This window comes from Semicossyphus pulcher, unplaced genomic scaffold (genome assembly GCF_022749685.1).
Source record: "Semicossyphus pulcher isolate SPU_LCO1_2020_fin unplaced genomic scaffold, fSemPul1.0.p SCAF_17, whole genome shotgun sequence".
Taxonomy (NCBI): domain Eukaryota; kingdom Metazoa; phylum Chordata; class Actinopteri; order Labriformes; family Labridae; genus Semicossyphus; species Semicossyphus pulcher.
The window spans coordinates 21,761,251-21,776,625 of NW_027211681.1; the positions used below are offsets into that span (position 1 = coordinate 21,761,251).

The 15,375-nt window shown below is 42.5% G+C and overlaps 1 protein-coding gene across 1 annotated transcript in view; it reads left to right on the forward strand.

The window, feature by feature from the left end:
- mad1l1 (mitotic arrest deficient 1 like 1) overlaps positions 1–15,375 on the forward strand; it is a 69,902-nt gene that overhangs the window by 20,571 nt on the left and 33,956 nt on the right. Inside the window, exons 13-15 of the mRNA XM_069666026.1 lie at positions 607–663; positions 1,933–2,024; positions 2,270–2,360. Coding sequence (XP_069522127.1) covers positions 607–663; positions 1,933–2,024; positions 2,270–2,360 — 240 coding nt within the window. The remainder of the gene's footprint in view (positions 1–606; positions 664–1,932; positions 2,025–2,269; positions 2,361–15,375) is intronic.

Genomic DNA, 15,375 nt, shown 5'->3' on the forward strand with positions numbered 1-15,375 from the left:
GTTTTGTACACACACAGTTTTGGTATGGTGCACAAACTTTGTGCAACACATGGAACAAAATGCAGCAATCAACTTCACACTTTTGACAGCTCAGATCCCATCGGCTATAGTCTGATGACGACGGAGCCTCTGGGGGACAATGGTGAAAATGTCGGGCGTGTCTGTTTTTAGCCAGCGGTTAGCGATTAAAAAATAACTTCCTGAACCCATTTTTCTTGTGATTTACTTTTAATGAACGCGTCTTACCTTTGCCAAAATTTGAACATCATGCTGCAGATTTGTAAAAAGTAAAGATGCAAAAATGCTGTTTGTTGAACAGAGGTCGTATCGATCATTTCTGATGCATTTGAAGAAGTCGGGAAATCTGTTTCCTGCATACACCGCAACCTGCTGATATGTGATTGGTCAACATTACTCGGACTACAAGCGTGCTACAAACGGAAACCAGAACACTTGCCGTCCCTAAAATCCACGTCCCTGCCTACAGATTCTACATCTCTATGTTGAATCTGTAAATAGAGATTACGCTTTGTATAATTATTGGCTGCTCTTTCCTTTTCTCCGTTAAAATTGTCCGCGTCCTCCTTTTCTCTGTTCCTGATTCAGGCTCAGCTGACCAAAGCACAGGAAGAGACTGGCACTCTGAAGCTGCAGTTGCAAGCGGTATGTATACATGTACACACACTCTGCTTTTCTTTGATATACAGATAAAACTTAAATTTCTTCTTACTGCTTATTGTTGACTTTATTGGCCCCAGAATAACTTCCATTTGCACCCTACCACTACTTAACACAAAAAGGTTACATGCAAAATAATGTATTAAAGCCGTAGAAATCCTGACTACTGCCTACTGATTAGTCAGATGTTCACAGACTGATGTTGCCTCTGCTATCTCAGGTAGCTGTTTAGTCACGACTGTTATCCTTGCAGGTGCACAGCGCCTTCTGTGACTCAAAGACGCTGCGATGCTCCTGTGACTAACATGCTGACGAAACATCTTTTTTTCTGCTCTTCTGAACAATGAAGCTTGAGCTGGATACCTTTTTTTTTTCCTCCAAAGGACAGTCCTATTTAGAGTCTGGATTGGTATTTCTTGTACAAGAACAGACGCTCTCTTGTCTTGTTACGTCCTGACTGAGGTGGCACTAATTGACAGGCTACAAGAAGAAAAGTAGTAATAATGGAACATCCTTTTTAAAGCAGTTTTCTTAAGTGAGTGTTTGCCAGGTGCACTGAACAGATAGCGTGGTCTGTGAATGACGTTAAGTAGTCTAATCTGTGAGTTTTCACAGATTAATTGGGCCTAGTTCATCTGTTACATTACAGGAATCTGGAAATTACAGAAAAGTTCCAAAAAGGTAGACTTCTTTAAAATATGGTACACGACTTGGATAAAGCAGAGAGTTGGCAGGTGTGACCTAAACTCTCCTACACGCGCCATGACTGTGTCTTTGTGTCTTCACTTGTTCTCTGATCTCCCTTCTTTTCATGGCTCCTTGTTGCCGAGGAGACATCAACATAGCCATGGCAATGAGTATTGACGCGTGAAATCCACCTGTCTGGTTCAGCCGTAATTACTTATCCGTCTTGGGAAGACTGGGAGCTAGGATGAGCTGAGAGACAGACAGATGCTGTCAGGAAGAGAGGGAAACGGGTGTGCAAATGTAAATGAGGGATGATTGCCGAGAGAGGAGGGAAGAGGAGAGAGAAACCAACTAAACAAGTATAGACGAAGTACAAGGAAATAAGTGTGGCCTAATGTTGTATAAGGGATATATCTGTTTGTCTCTATGTCTGCTTGAATAGATAGCAACACACTAAAATAGAGAGCTCAAGATTTATCTGCAGCCAAAAGGTTTGTGCCAGGCACACGGCCAAAGGTGGTCGGATGTTTGTGCACAAGGCCCATTTTTCTCCTGTGTGTGTCCCAGGTGGAGCTGGAGCTGGAGTCTGTAAAGAAGCAGCAAGCCTCTGCTGCTGACGGCAACTCTTCAGTGGCCAAAGAGGAGGTCAGCATACTCAGGTAGTTAGCACACACACACACATACACACAACCTGTTGCAAGTACAACCAATTCAAAACCTGGGACATTAAAGATTCATGCATAAACCGAGGGTGGATTAACTCCGCTAGACCCTGCATGCCTCGCCTGCGAGCAGAGCTCTTCCTCTAGGATTAACCTATTGAATCAACAATGAGCATAGTTGTTATTCTACAGGCTAGATATTAATAATCAAGTAAGTGAGTGTGTGTGCGTGCATTTTTCAGACAGAAAATTGAGGATTTAGAGGCCGAGCGACAGCGTCTGGAGGAGCAGAACAACATTCTGGAGATGAGACTGGAGAGACACAACCTACAGGTAAGGCACCCACACTTCCCTCCAACTGTTCTCCGTGATGGATTTACCCGTCTGGCACAAAGGAACCAATTTAATAACCCCAATGGCAGCAGCCGAGTCCATATGACATCGCAGATTGATTCACACAAACGCTTCCCACATCTGACAGCTTTTCAACCACAATTGGACCCAGGTGTGATTCCAGCGCCGTCCAATGGAAAAGTCGCAGAACCTGTGGCTGGTTTTAAATTCCTCCTTTATTGGTTGAAGGGATTAGGATGAACAGAGCGCTGGGGTGGTGGAGCGATATCGTCAAAATATATTTAGACCCTCCCCAGTGTCTGCTGGGAGGGAACCTGGCTGAAATGAAACGAATCTCGGATCACACACAAACGCACACATGCATGACTGTGTGCATCTAATCCGGCTACTTTCATCTCGCAAAGTTACTTAACTAACTCCCTCCCTGATACCTCAGCCTTTCTCCTTTTTTAAATTGGCCCTATCTGTGTGTGTGTGTGTGTTTCATCTCAGCCAGGTCCTCTCACTCGCCTGACTCATACTGTGCCAAACTAAGCCTACCAGGGCACTTTAATGAAACGTGTGTGGGCAAGCGTGTTGGTTCCATTTAGCTGAGGGGTGAATGAAATCCATGTGTTCTCAAGCATGACCACCACTTTTAAGGCAATTGACAGCAGAGTATGCGTGGGAGTGTGTGTGTATGTGTGTGCGCGCGCAGGTTTCAAGGTTGCACGGTCAATGGATCAGTTCTTAAGAGTTAATTCTTATGACTCCTCCATGGTCTAATGCACACTGAGAGACCGCTACATCAGGCCGAGTGAAGAGATGAGTGACTGAACGGAGAAGTGTTTGAAAGGAGAAATGGGCGTCTGAATGAGCGGGCATGAATGACTTGCAGAATTGAATGCTTGGATAAACGGACAATGGGACTTTTCATTATATCAACTCGCATGTCAGATACGTGTGGCCTAACCTATCATTTCAGCCCTGCCTTTATATTTAGACCATTTAGCCCAGTGTGACAGGCAGCCACTCAGATTACCAGTGTGAAGCCACTGCTTTCAATAAACTCAATTGTCCACGCCAGTAATCTGTCTTCTGTAATACAGCTATATTATCAGTATTTAACTTTGTTGGGTTAATACATCAAATGCTACAGATTAAATCTGCAATTAAAAAGTGCCTACTGGGATTGTGATGGTATAAAATGCTGCCTACCAAGTTAAGGTGATTTGAGAATACCTGCAGGAAAAGAGTGTACTTGTAAACACAGAGCAGGAGCAGGCACCCCGACTGTTGACCTTTAAACCTGTAAGACTGTTACGAACCTAGAGGAGTCAAACACCATCAATCACCAAAAACATGGTTTATTGACAATGATACATACAATAGATGAAACAATAGACAATGGTGGCTGATCTCGGCTGCAGTGTGAGAGAGAGGGAGGAGCTTGGCAATGTCCCTTATAAGCCAGCACACAGGTGCCAGTAATCAGGAGTATGGAAGTCAAGGGCAGCCTCACAGAAAGAACACATAATCAGCTTTGTACGTAACACCTCTTCCCATAAGAAGGTTGCTCTGAGACGACTTTTTAATTAGCAAAAATTAAATGAAAAAATTACAGTTTGCATGAGCACTTACGACCTTAAAAGGGCGCTGTCCTTCCCCCGAATATGCTGGATGTTCAGACTCCATCGCATTAGACGCTGGTTTTAGAAAATGTTTGCTCTCATAAACCTTAAGTGTTCAATTTGAAAAGAAATTAGTTTTACTGTTATGAATATTTTGGACTCAAATCAGGTATCAAATATTGTAGTTTCCACCATTTCTTGTCATTGTGTCAGTGGGGCTACACACTGAACCCCAAATGGCATCGCTTTCGGCGTGTGTCTGTGTGAATGGCTAGCTACATCCTGATTGGAGATTAGCTCTTTGCATAGCGTATGAATGTGTGTGTGTAAAAGGGTGAACGTGACATGTAGTGTTAAAGGAGAAGTTCGTTATTTTTAAACCTGGGCCCTATTTTTACAAATGTGTGTGTTGAAGTGACTCATAGGAACAAAAACTTTTGGACTCCAGTAGATGTCCTCCGCCGTTGCCGTGATACGGCCGCAATGGCTGCAACATAATCCCCTGGGGCAACTGCGCCCGATCAAAGCACGTCCACTAAAAGTGCTTGTTTTTGCTGCTGACAGGCTCAGATTGTTGCTCCAGGTGTCCGACAACATTACGGAAATGATCCCTACAAGGATCAACCTTTTTTTAAAGAGTAAGATCCTATTTGTGTCACCAGAAACAGAAGTCTCGCTTTTAAATCCCGCGGGTGGTGAGATGCAGGGTGGTTGCATCCAGAATATTAACAAATCTATTATTATTATTTTGATGCCAGAAACTTAATTTTTATATAATGTTTTTTTTTTTGCCAGTTTCATGCCAATTTCCTTCATTCATCCCTCTGACTTTTTTCAATTTCCCTCTCTGACTTGAGTAAATATTTTGGGCTACATTCTCATTATGGAAGCTTACAACATGTTCTTGCAATCAAAGCATCGTCTCTGTCCTCAAAACAACTATATAATGTGCAAAACTGCCACTTGTAATACACTGGTTTTCCTGTTTAACACACTGTTTTATATAAAAGATATCAGAGTGGGCATTTACATTTTAACATAGTGTGATACGTTACTGGGGAGAGGGACGCCTGGGTCACCTTGCTTAGCCTGCTGCTGCCGCGACCCGGCCCTGGATAAGCTGCATTGCATTCTGTGAAAAAAACTGATTGATTTCTTCAGGTTAATGTGAGTCGTGTATTTGCGCTTAAATCTTTGAAAGTAATCATATTTTTATTTGCTGCACGTCAGGCTTTTGACTTAAGCTTTGTTTAAATGATTCTTTAAAGTTTACTTCTAATGCATGGATTCTGCTGTGGCCATGCTTACTAATGAGTTCTCTCACTGAGAAGAGAGCAGGCTAAAATGTCAGCTCTCAGATCATCCATGGGAATGAGCAGAACTGCAAAGCTTTTATCTTTTTATTTTCTCAACTGATGGATTCTCTATTCATTCTAAACATTCATTATTGATGATGACAGAAAGGTAAACACATTACGTCCTGTGAACCAGATTCTTCCCCATCACCTCCTCCGTTGTTCAGAATACTCAATGCAGAGGCTTTTTATAAAGTGGTTATTGGTGTTACAAGTTATCGTTTAGCAACGGAGAGGAGCAAAGCATTAACTTCACAACTTATTCTTTCGTTAGCTAAACCCATTACGGGGTAGATTTGAAGTGAGTGTGCTGAATGGTTTATGGATTGAATGTTAAAGATATTGTGCTAAGTTTATCTAGACAGGTTACATCAAAGAACCTTCAGTATTAAATTGAGTCTAATTGATAAAAACAATGTTTTCTGCAGGTTTTCAGAACCTGTCATGGGCTGTTTTTTTCCTCCTCCATGTTTGTTCTGTTTTATCTTTAGTAACCGCTCTGTGGTTTGGAACCCGTCATCTTCATTAGCACATAGAGGCGATTGACATCCCCGTCATGGCCTCGGGAAGTGAAGCTGAATAAAAGCAGTTTTGAATTCAGCTGATAACAACAACAAGAGAATGTATGACCTCTAATATAAACCAATCCTTTACAATTTCTCTGTTTTTATTTATGTTTCTGTTCAGTTTTCTTTTCTCGCACTCGAGAGCGGAGCGGCAATAATGGCCGACCTAACACTGCTGTACTTCATCTTCTTGCTCTTGCTGTCATGGCAGCGTCTAGACAGAGATAATTGTTGTCGTTGCAAGAGGTTGCATCAACATAGTCGCTCGGTTGTACATACGCTTACGCGGACATGCCCAATTCAATAATTCTCAGCCACAGTAACATTATATTTAGACATTATTTATAGATAGAAAAAGACTTGACATTTTGTTTTTATTCTGGCATTGTAGTAGCCTGGTGAGTTTTTTTTTCCACTCTTAATGTAGGTCTTAAATTGAGACGTCTTGTTGTGATGTTGTTTATGGTTCCTTTTCAGTCAATTCACTCGGTACAACACATAAATTAAAGGTGATATCCTATATGTGCTGTACCTCGTTCTGCTCCTTCACGGAACAGAAGTTATATTCATAACATTTTGTTCCCTTTCAGTCAATTCACTTGGTACAACACACAACATACAACATTTCACTTTAGGTGTTCATGGAAGTTTTACAGCTTTAAATATTTAATCAACTTCTTAAGTCTTATCTATTCTATTACGTGTTAGGGTTGTCACGATACCAGAATTGCAAACTTTGATATGGCACTAGTAAAAAACACCATACTCGATACCTGTTTTGATACCACGGCAACAACAACAGAAGTCCTGGGAAACAAAAAATGTTCTTATTTTTGCACCTTCAGAAAAGTCACCAAATTCATACCAGCTCATTTGACATACTGTTAATAGTAAAGCTAAATGAGCAGGATTTTCCCCACAAATATTGTGTAGACCCATATTACAATATTCCCTCCTGATCATCGCACATAATCCAGTAGAAGCATGAGGTGGTGTCTGTATCTGCAGAGGATCTTCATCTGTAGTTCTATAATTTTGCTGTGTTTGGAACATTTGGCAGTGTTGCTATGGAGCTCAGCCAACAGTCGTCAGGTCGGGACTGAACGAAAACGTAGCGCCAATGGTGATTGTATCATTTTGAAGCACCGGTCGGTCTGTGTTAAAGCTTCACAAAATCTTCTTTTTCACTTTTGGCAGCCACAAAGTGCTACGTCTCACTTCTGCTTCACTGTGACAAATGAAAAAAAGACATATTTTTATCTCAGCGTCAAAGACAATGCTTTTCTCACAAAAGCAATTACAAATCTTTTTAAATGAAAACATTTTTTCAGTATTTATTCGACTAAAAAACACTTTATTAAGTAAGTGTTATAAAGTACCTCTTTCTAGTCACATCATCATTTTGAAATGTATTTAATTGGTTTAAATGGTGTGAATCTGATGTGGAACACCCCCAAACTCTAAAATTAATGAAGCTGTTGCTTATTGTGGACGGCTGTTTTCCCTAAACAGTTGGGTGTTTTAAACTAAACAGTTTAACACAGATTAATGAGGATATCGGTGGCTGCAGGATTGCCGCTACAAATGAAGGAAAGAAGGAACAGAGCACCAGCTTCCCTCATGCCAACCCTACTTTTGAATTTGTCATCATTTCCCTTTATTACTGTGACGCACGGGTCCCAGTACTGTTCCTGCATGTCATTGACTGAGCTTCGTTCCCACCAGGCTGTATCTTTGGATCACACTCTCGGCCTGACATGTGGGGAGTTGTGTGCATTGGTGGGAGGAATAAATCCTGAAGTTTCTGAGTAAAATTGATGGCAGCTTTTTTGACTTTTGAGGAGAAGGGATGACGGCAGTACGGCTCCGTTCTTATTCAGGAAATAAGTGAAATGATTTAAGACGTCAGAAAAGACTGCCTCATGCCCCTTCAGCCTACTCAATGTAAGATGCAATTTGAGAGAGAAATGTCAGTAATGACAGCTATGCTGAAACACATTTGATTGAACATGTAAGTATTTTTCCTGCTTCTTTTTCACGACTTTAAAAAGGGAGAAAAAACAGCTGAAAGAGCTTCCAAGTGCTTAAAGAAACTCTCCCTTTACAGCCTTTACAGTCATTATCAGTAATTTCCTTTTATGAGTTGCGGCTGAATCTTGTTAAACGGACACATTTCAGAGAAAAACCATCTGTCCAGCTTCTGGCACACTACAACAAACAACTGGGAGTCCAATTACCAGCCCGAAGACACAAGAAAGGTCACTCCAACACCTGGATCTCACAGGTGAGAGGGTTCAACGTGACCAAGCTGTCTGATGAGGAAGAAATATTGCACATTCCCGCTTTTCCTGAGGGAATCTCCTGCACTTTACTCGCCTCAGTGTTGATAAGGTTTAACCAAGAAGGAAAAGAAGAGCCAATGCAGCTCAGTCTGTGTTCAAGATGCTGCAGCTCTGCAGACCTTTGCCTTCATGCTTTCTAAGCAACGCATCGACCTACGCATGCTTATATATGAAATCCCGAAGGCTCGGGTCCCTGTGGCAGAGTCTTCCACAGAATCTGATGCTAATACTGCGTGGTGTAAAATGCTCTTCAACTACAGCTCCACCCAAGGCTACGCAGCTGGTCCTTTACCTCAGTTGGCTTGCAAAGAGATGCACGTTGTCAAAGCAGTTCAAACAAATGATGTCTCGGCTGCTATTCCTTTGACTCATCTTGGTTTTCTAGTGAAGCAACAGTCACATGTCTGCCATTTTATACAGAAGATAAAGACTTTGAGCTGCCTCCTGATCATCATCTTTTTGTGATTCAGCTATTCCTCTCTGGGCCCTCACCAAACCAACCCGGTGTCTTTGCTTTTGCCTCGAGCAATGCAAAAGCAAGTTTGCTGTGCCCTCCATGCCTGTATGCAGTTTTCACCAGGGAACATAGAGGTGACCCTGCCACCGTAATCGGCATACTGATGGACCGTTGGATCTCAGAGCTCTTTATCTGCAATCCTACTGTTTTTCAGAGCAACGTATTTCATTGTGTATTTTGGAAGAGATGTTCCCTTTAGACTTTTAGTAGCTCTATAACGCTGTTCTTATCTCGCATAGCAATACAAAGTCACTGGTTACACCCCTTTTTAGTGATCAACAGGTGGCAGTGACGGGCCAAGATAGGCTGCAGTTTACCAACAAAGACCCTGAAGAAGAAGTTGGCAAGCTATTTAACAATGGCTGTAAACAATGCAAGCTTTGAATCCTTAAAAAAATAGCTTTCCAAATGTTTTATGGGAAAGGAGAAACACTCGACATGTTTGTTGGGCCTCAAGGAAATGTTGCGTTTTGCTGACAGTGAATGCAAACAGCCCTATTGTTTATCTAAGGGAAAACTCAACAGTGCTTCTTTTTTAACGAAGGATTTTATCAAAGCATACCAGATACTTGTGTCCTGGACTAAGCCTTTCAAGGATAAGCCCATTACCAAACCAAACATTGTCAGTGCAGAGTGCAGTCCGTTGCGCCTGTACTACTCCTCCTCCTAACTCCATCTTCAGCTTTCAAGCACCATTTGGCTGATGTCTATCTTCCACCAGGGACCTGGTGACCTCCCTAGGCCTCGTTTAAGAGACGCTTTATCAGGACAGCTGTGCTGCAGCTACATGGTCATCCACAAGTCTTACCCATGCAGGAAAAAACATTGATATCTACCGAGATATTTCCATTGTTCCTTTATAGCCTTAAGGTCATCAGCCAAAGATCATTGTCAGCCCATCGCCCAAAAAAGGCACAGACGATGTTTGCATGTTGAGTTTTTTTTACCTAATTGACAGCAAACAGTTCACACACAACACGCACTTGTTGATACTGTAGGGTACACTGCTTAATGCACTTATATGAGATGTAAGCCCACAGGTCTCAACGCTTGAATCTAACACTAGTTTGTGTTTATTTTTTGATTTCTTCTTTAGAACGACAGAAAAATAATAGCGAAAGATTTTTTTTTCCAAAAGCTACATTTCTTTCACAAGCGGTAATCAACAGACCTAAAGCAATTTCAATAAACTGTTGCCAGAGAGGACTGTAAATGATCCAGAATAGACACTCAGTCCTGGTGGTGGGGTACGACACAACTACCACTGTAATGGGGTGGTACTATAAATATCAGCAATGGAAATCTAAGGGTGCTTTCACACCTGACCGCTTTGGTCCGAGAGTCCGGCTCTTTTTGGACAGGTGAAAACATGCATTTGAACTCTGGTGTGGACCAAACCACCGAGCCATGGTCCGCCAGAAAAGACAGGACTCGGTTCTAAATGAACCACAGTCCGGTTCGATTCAGGTGAGAACATAATCCGACTTTAAGTAGGACCTAATACAGGAAGCAAACCAAAACACTGTGCATTGTGGGTTAATGGAGGTTGACACTTGCAGAGACAGCCACACGGCCAGGCAGCAGGATGAGTAAAGGACAAACGTGGGGGAGTGACGAGGTGAGGGCTCTAATTAAAATTCCGGCTTTGACGAATGCTTGTCGAAACACACAAGAACATGGAGGTGTTCAAACTGTTCATTGAAAAACTAAACTGTGGAACAATGCAGGTACAATACAACAATACATTAAAGTCTGTGATAGTCTTGAGTGTGATTGAGGAGTGTGCTCTCTCTCTTTGTTTACTTCAGGGAGTTTTCCCACGTGGGAATTCTGAGCAATAAGAGAGCAGTTTCCTCACGCATCCAAACCTTTGGTCCGCCGGTAAAAGCTGCCGTGTGAACGCAAACCAACCTCGAGGCAAAATGCAACATTGTAACAATTTGCTCTTTGATTGGGATCAAACAAACTGACTTCAGGTGTGAAAGCACCCTCCAGTACCAGTAGGATTAAGGTTGTTTCGTTTGCTCTGGTCAGGTATAAATAACTTGTCTAGAGGAGTTGGTAAAAAAAAAAAGATGCTCCAGCCTATTTTTGAAAATCCATCTCAGAGGGAAAAAGTCTCTCCGGGCTCCGCATTCAACCCAACTTTATCAGTTCATGGGGATGAAGCGTGTGTGACGTGTGTTTGTGCGTTTCTTCGTCATTACTTTTTTGGTAGCACCCCTCTGCTCTCACACTCAATCGCCATCAGTGTGTCACCTGTTCCATCAGTGACTCATGTGTCCCATGTGGTCGCTGCTGTACTTAGTACATAAGTGGATGTTCCAGAGCGATTTGTTCAGCTGTGTTAAAAACAGACACTGTTCCCTCGACTGCCGTGCCCCCTCCCTCTTATACTGTCCTCCCCACCGTGCCCCCTCTCTCTCTCTCTCTCTCTCTTGATCTCCTGCTCGGTTGCTCTCTCTCCGCCTCTTGCTCTGAACAGGCTCTGGTATTAGATGTGTTGTTATTGTTGTTCTATGAATAAGAGATATGTAGCCTCAGGCACTTAGAACGGCACTCCACCTTGCTGCACTGTAAATACTGCGTGGAAGAGTAGGCTGTATATATGCATGTAAACACGCACGCACACGCTCACCGACACACACAAAATAGGCCAACTGCAATACTGTAATATTAAACAGTTAGCGAACATCCACTTTGAAACTCGGGCAATTTGGCTTTTTATGTTGTTGCAGGAGTGAACTAAATTATAATTTATAAACAGGTCACTTGCATCACTTTCCCTTTCTTTTGTCAAATGCAGACATTCATATTCAACACTCATATAGTGAAAAGAGAAGGGGACCGAGCAGTGACCCTTGAGGCACCCCTGTGGATAAGCTGTGGGGTTTGGACACTTCCCCTTTCCAAGATACTGTAAAAGATCTCCCTGAGAGGTAGGACATGAACCAGAGGAGGGCAGATCCTGAGATAATGTAACTTAATACTCAAACAGATAGAGCTACACTTCATGAGAGGAAGAGTAAGGATGGAGGGGGAAAGTAACTCCTCTACAGATAGTAGGCATCATGGACAAATATCTTTGTGTTGTGTAATCGGTAAGACTAGTGTTGTCTCTAAAGGTGTGAAAATGTCATAACCTCTTTAAGGTTATTGCACTATTCTCCATTTTACATGGATCCTTCCTGTTAAAATGCTTCATTTACATGTTTGCATTTCAGTGGATCAGACTTTATCACTTCTTTACTTTTGTGTCTGTTTTTCTGCAACCAAAGTAAAACGTATACAGACAGGAAGATGGCCTTTTTCCATTTTCTTTAAGCTTGATGAGAAACTTTAACCAATTAAAATAATGACTATGCTATGTCTTGGCTTACCCTGAAAGTGATGTTCCTCAACTCTCAGGGAAAATAAATGTCCTATTTTTTGGCTGCTGAGTCAATTAAAACTTTGCCCTTCAGCTGGGTCCAGGCTTCCAAACGTAAAATAGGACGTCCGCGGCCAAATCATTCAAATGTTTCTGTAGCGTGACCTCATTTTAAGGACGAATGTTTGAAGAGTTTGAACTTTTTTGACAGCATCTAGCTTTTGGCTGCATTTTGAGGACTTTACTCTGTGTTTTGTGCTGAGTTTACAGCTCTAATCTACATATCTGTCTCACACTATCTGGCTCTCCCTTCCCTCACTGTTTATCACAACACAAACACACACACACACACTGATGCATCCTTGAATAAACCCTCCATATACAGATGTAGAACTTTAAAAGCTCTACGCAAGAAGCAAAAAAAGGCCGGACTTTATTTGGCTGTGACGTGTTTGCAGTCCGGCTTTGATATAAATACGCACATTCTCTGTTCCTTATTTTGGAAAGCTCAATCCCCGTCTTCCTTTTAAATTATACAAAGCGCTATTTATAAGCGTGTGAGGCTTTCCCCCCTCCATCCACTCTGCTTTTCCCCGCCGCTGAAGGCTATGATACACCACCCCTCTTTGTTTTCACCATGTTCTTTTCCATGTCCTTCACCGTTTTCCATCTTCCACCTCCCCTTTCTCCCCGTCTGCCTCTTGCTCTCCTGCACGCCTGTGGTTTATTCGGCAACCGTCGCCCAGGGGGCAGATGGAATCTAATTTAGCCAGTAATCAAGAGCTGAGATTGGTGTGTGTGTATGTTGTGTTTGTGTGTGCTTGTGTGTGTGTGTATTTCCTTATATTGGCATTAAGCTGAGATAGACTCTTCCCGTTTACCCAGACCTCCGAGAGTCGAAAAAACCAACGTAGGAAAAGAAGGAAATCATGTTTTCTCCTCATTTTTGCTTTAGCATTAGCCTCTTACTCTGTGTGTTTGCTCATGCTGCTAACATCCATCTGTATTTACAGCTTGATAGCTACAGTTAAATGTAGTAAAATATTACAAGGCTACAAAGAGATGATGAAACATTTATTTAAACTCTCCTTTGTCTGTGTTTAAGATTCAGGATCTTTGGAGTTTGATACGTTCAGTAAAACAGTTCGGCTTCATATTTAATGTTGTGGTACACATTGAATTGGTTGATTCTACACGATTCTTATCTAAATATGTGAAATAATTTCAAATACAGTTAAAGTGGCAGTAAGCGACACGACCATTCCAATGTAAGAAACCTTCTGACCCTCTGTATCACTCCGCTACACCAAACACGCACGCCCACTTTGCAACTGGTGTGTGCCGTGCAGCCGTTGTGCCGTGCAGCCTTTGTGCGGTACAGCCGTTGTGCGGTGCGTCTCTCTGCAGCACCGAGGCCAAAAGAGAGAGACGGGGGAGACGCTGTTTATTCCCAAAAGTACACTTTATTGTTGGCAACATGTTTAAACACTACTAAAGTTATCATTCTAGTTATGATTCTTGGAGCTTAGTGCTACCGTTAGCTGTTACCGTAAGAGCTACCGTTAGCTGTCAAGAAGGAACAGGGCGACCTCTGCATCGCTTCCCTCTTCAGCCCCTTACTCTCCCACGTGTCTGATCCCTCTTTTTTTTTAGGGCTCTCTTTGTAGCTTTTTTCTCCTCCAAGCTCTTCCTTCTTTTTGCTTCTTTAGCAGTATATGCCAGTGTAAGCAAAGGAGGTACAGGAAATGTACCGCATGTTGCCACAGCTCCTGACTGACCTCTGCGTGCGCGCTGCTGACACAAGTCATGTGAAAGCTGGATGATGCTAGTTTGTGCAGAGTTGCTGTGATTGGCTAGTTAAGTGGAAAGCTAAGTCTGATTGGTTGTTTGATTCAGACCGGATTCACTTTTTACCAAACTAAATACAAAGGGGCGGGCGCTCACAGTCACTCACAATATTGTTATGCTAATGCAGTGATCAAAATGTGTTCATAATGTTGCCTAGCTTTAAATTTCAAGGCTTCTGGGCTTCACTGGCTTCCTTCTCGTCAGTTCAGTTCACATTTTGGAGCAGGAAGGCTGTTTTAACAGACATATCAGATGTTCTTGATCCGCTGCAGACTGTGTATCAGCGCAGGTTTTCTGCTGCTGCGGTCGGCGCTGCTCTGTGCTGAGGGCAAAGACTAGCACACTGGGAAATAAAGCAGGTAGGCAGTTTGATGCTCATAACTTCACTGAACACTCCTGCAGCCTCTGTAGAGAAGATTTTGGCAGGCAGGCGGGAAGAAGCAGAGCAGTCATAGGTTACACAAATAAATATCTTTAGAAGCAAAGCTACTGGTTTAAAATTCCCTGTTTCCCACACAAATGTTTAGCAGCAGAGTTGCTTGATCCATGCAATGCTGGCATCACCGTTTGTTTAACAGAATGAATGTGAACACAAGCTACTAAGTGACTCATTAGATCCTGCAACATCCTGAGAGAGCCGGGATGATTTCATACATGTGCAGGTTCCTCCACCCGTTTTTATGCACATATTCAATTTCTGACAAATCAGATGCAATGTGGAAATTAAAAAAAAAGGGAAATATTGGTTTGGCTGAGGTGTAAATGTTTGTACATTGATCAAGCAAAACATTTTACAAAGCACACTACCCTTGCTTAAGAGCCAAAATATCATATATTGATACAAACATGAATGCAATATTTCTTTATGGTTGAAGATTTGACTTGAGCTGCTTAAATTGCAGCATTTTGTTGCAGCACTGCAGTTGTTTTATGGGCCTTGACTTAAGTGTTACATGAGATTCTATAACAGTTTTCCCACTGGTCAAAACACAGCTAACACCTGCTAACATCCGGCTATTTTGCTTAGTGGGAAAGGCTACAATCTGCATTCAGACCCGGGTCAAATGACTCTGCAGTAGACCCGGGTATTTATCGCCTCGGCTCCGATCGGCAAAACCTGTCAGCACGCAAATCTCCGCCCCCTTTCCAGCGCGATGCTATGCTCCGTCTGTAACTTCTACGACTCCTCGTCATCTCAGCTACAAATTCCGCCCATCTCCGTCCAAGCAGCGCTCGAACATCGTTCCAAATTTGTCGCGCCGAGTTTGATACACAGACTGAATGAGAAATAGATACAATAAAGACCTAACCACTGTAACATGTTCACTGTTCACTAAGCCTGTCTCCGGCGTGTTTGTGACGTCAGACGGTGACGCAGCAGAAAAG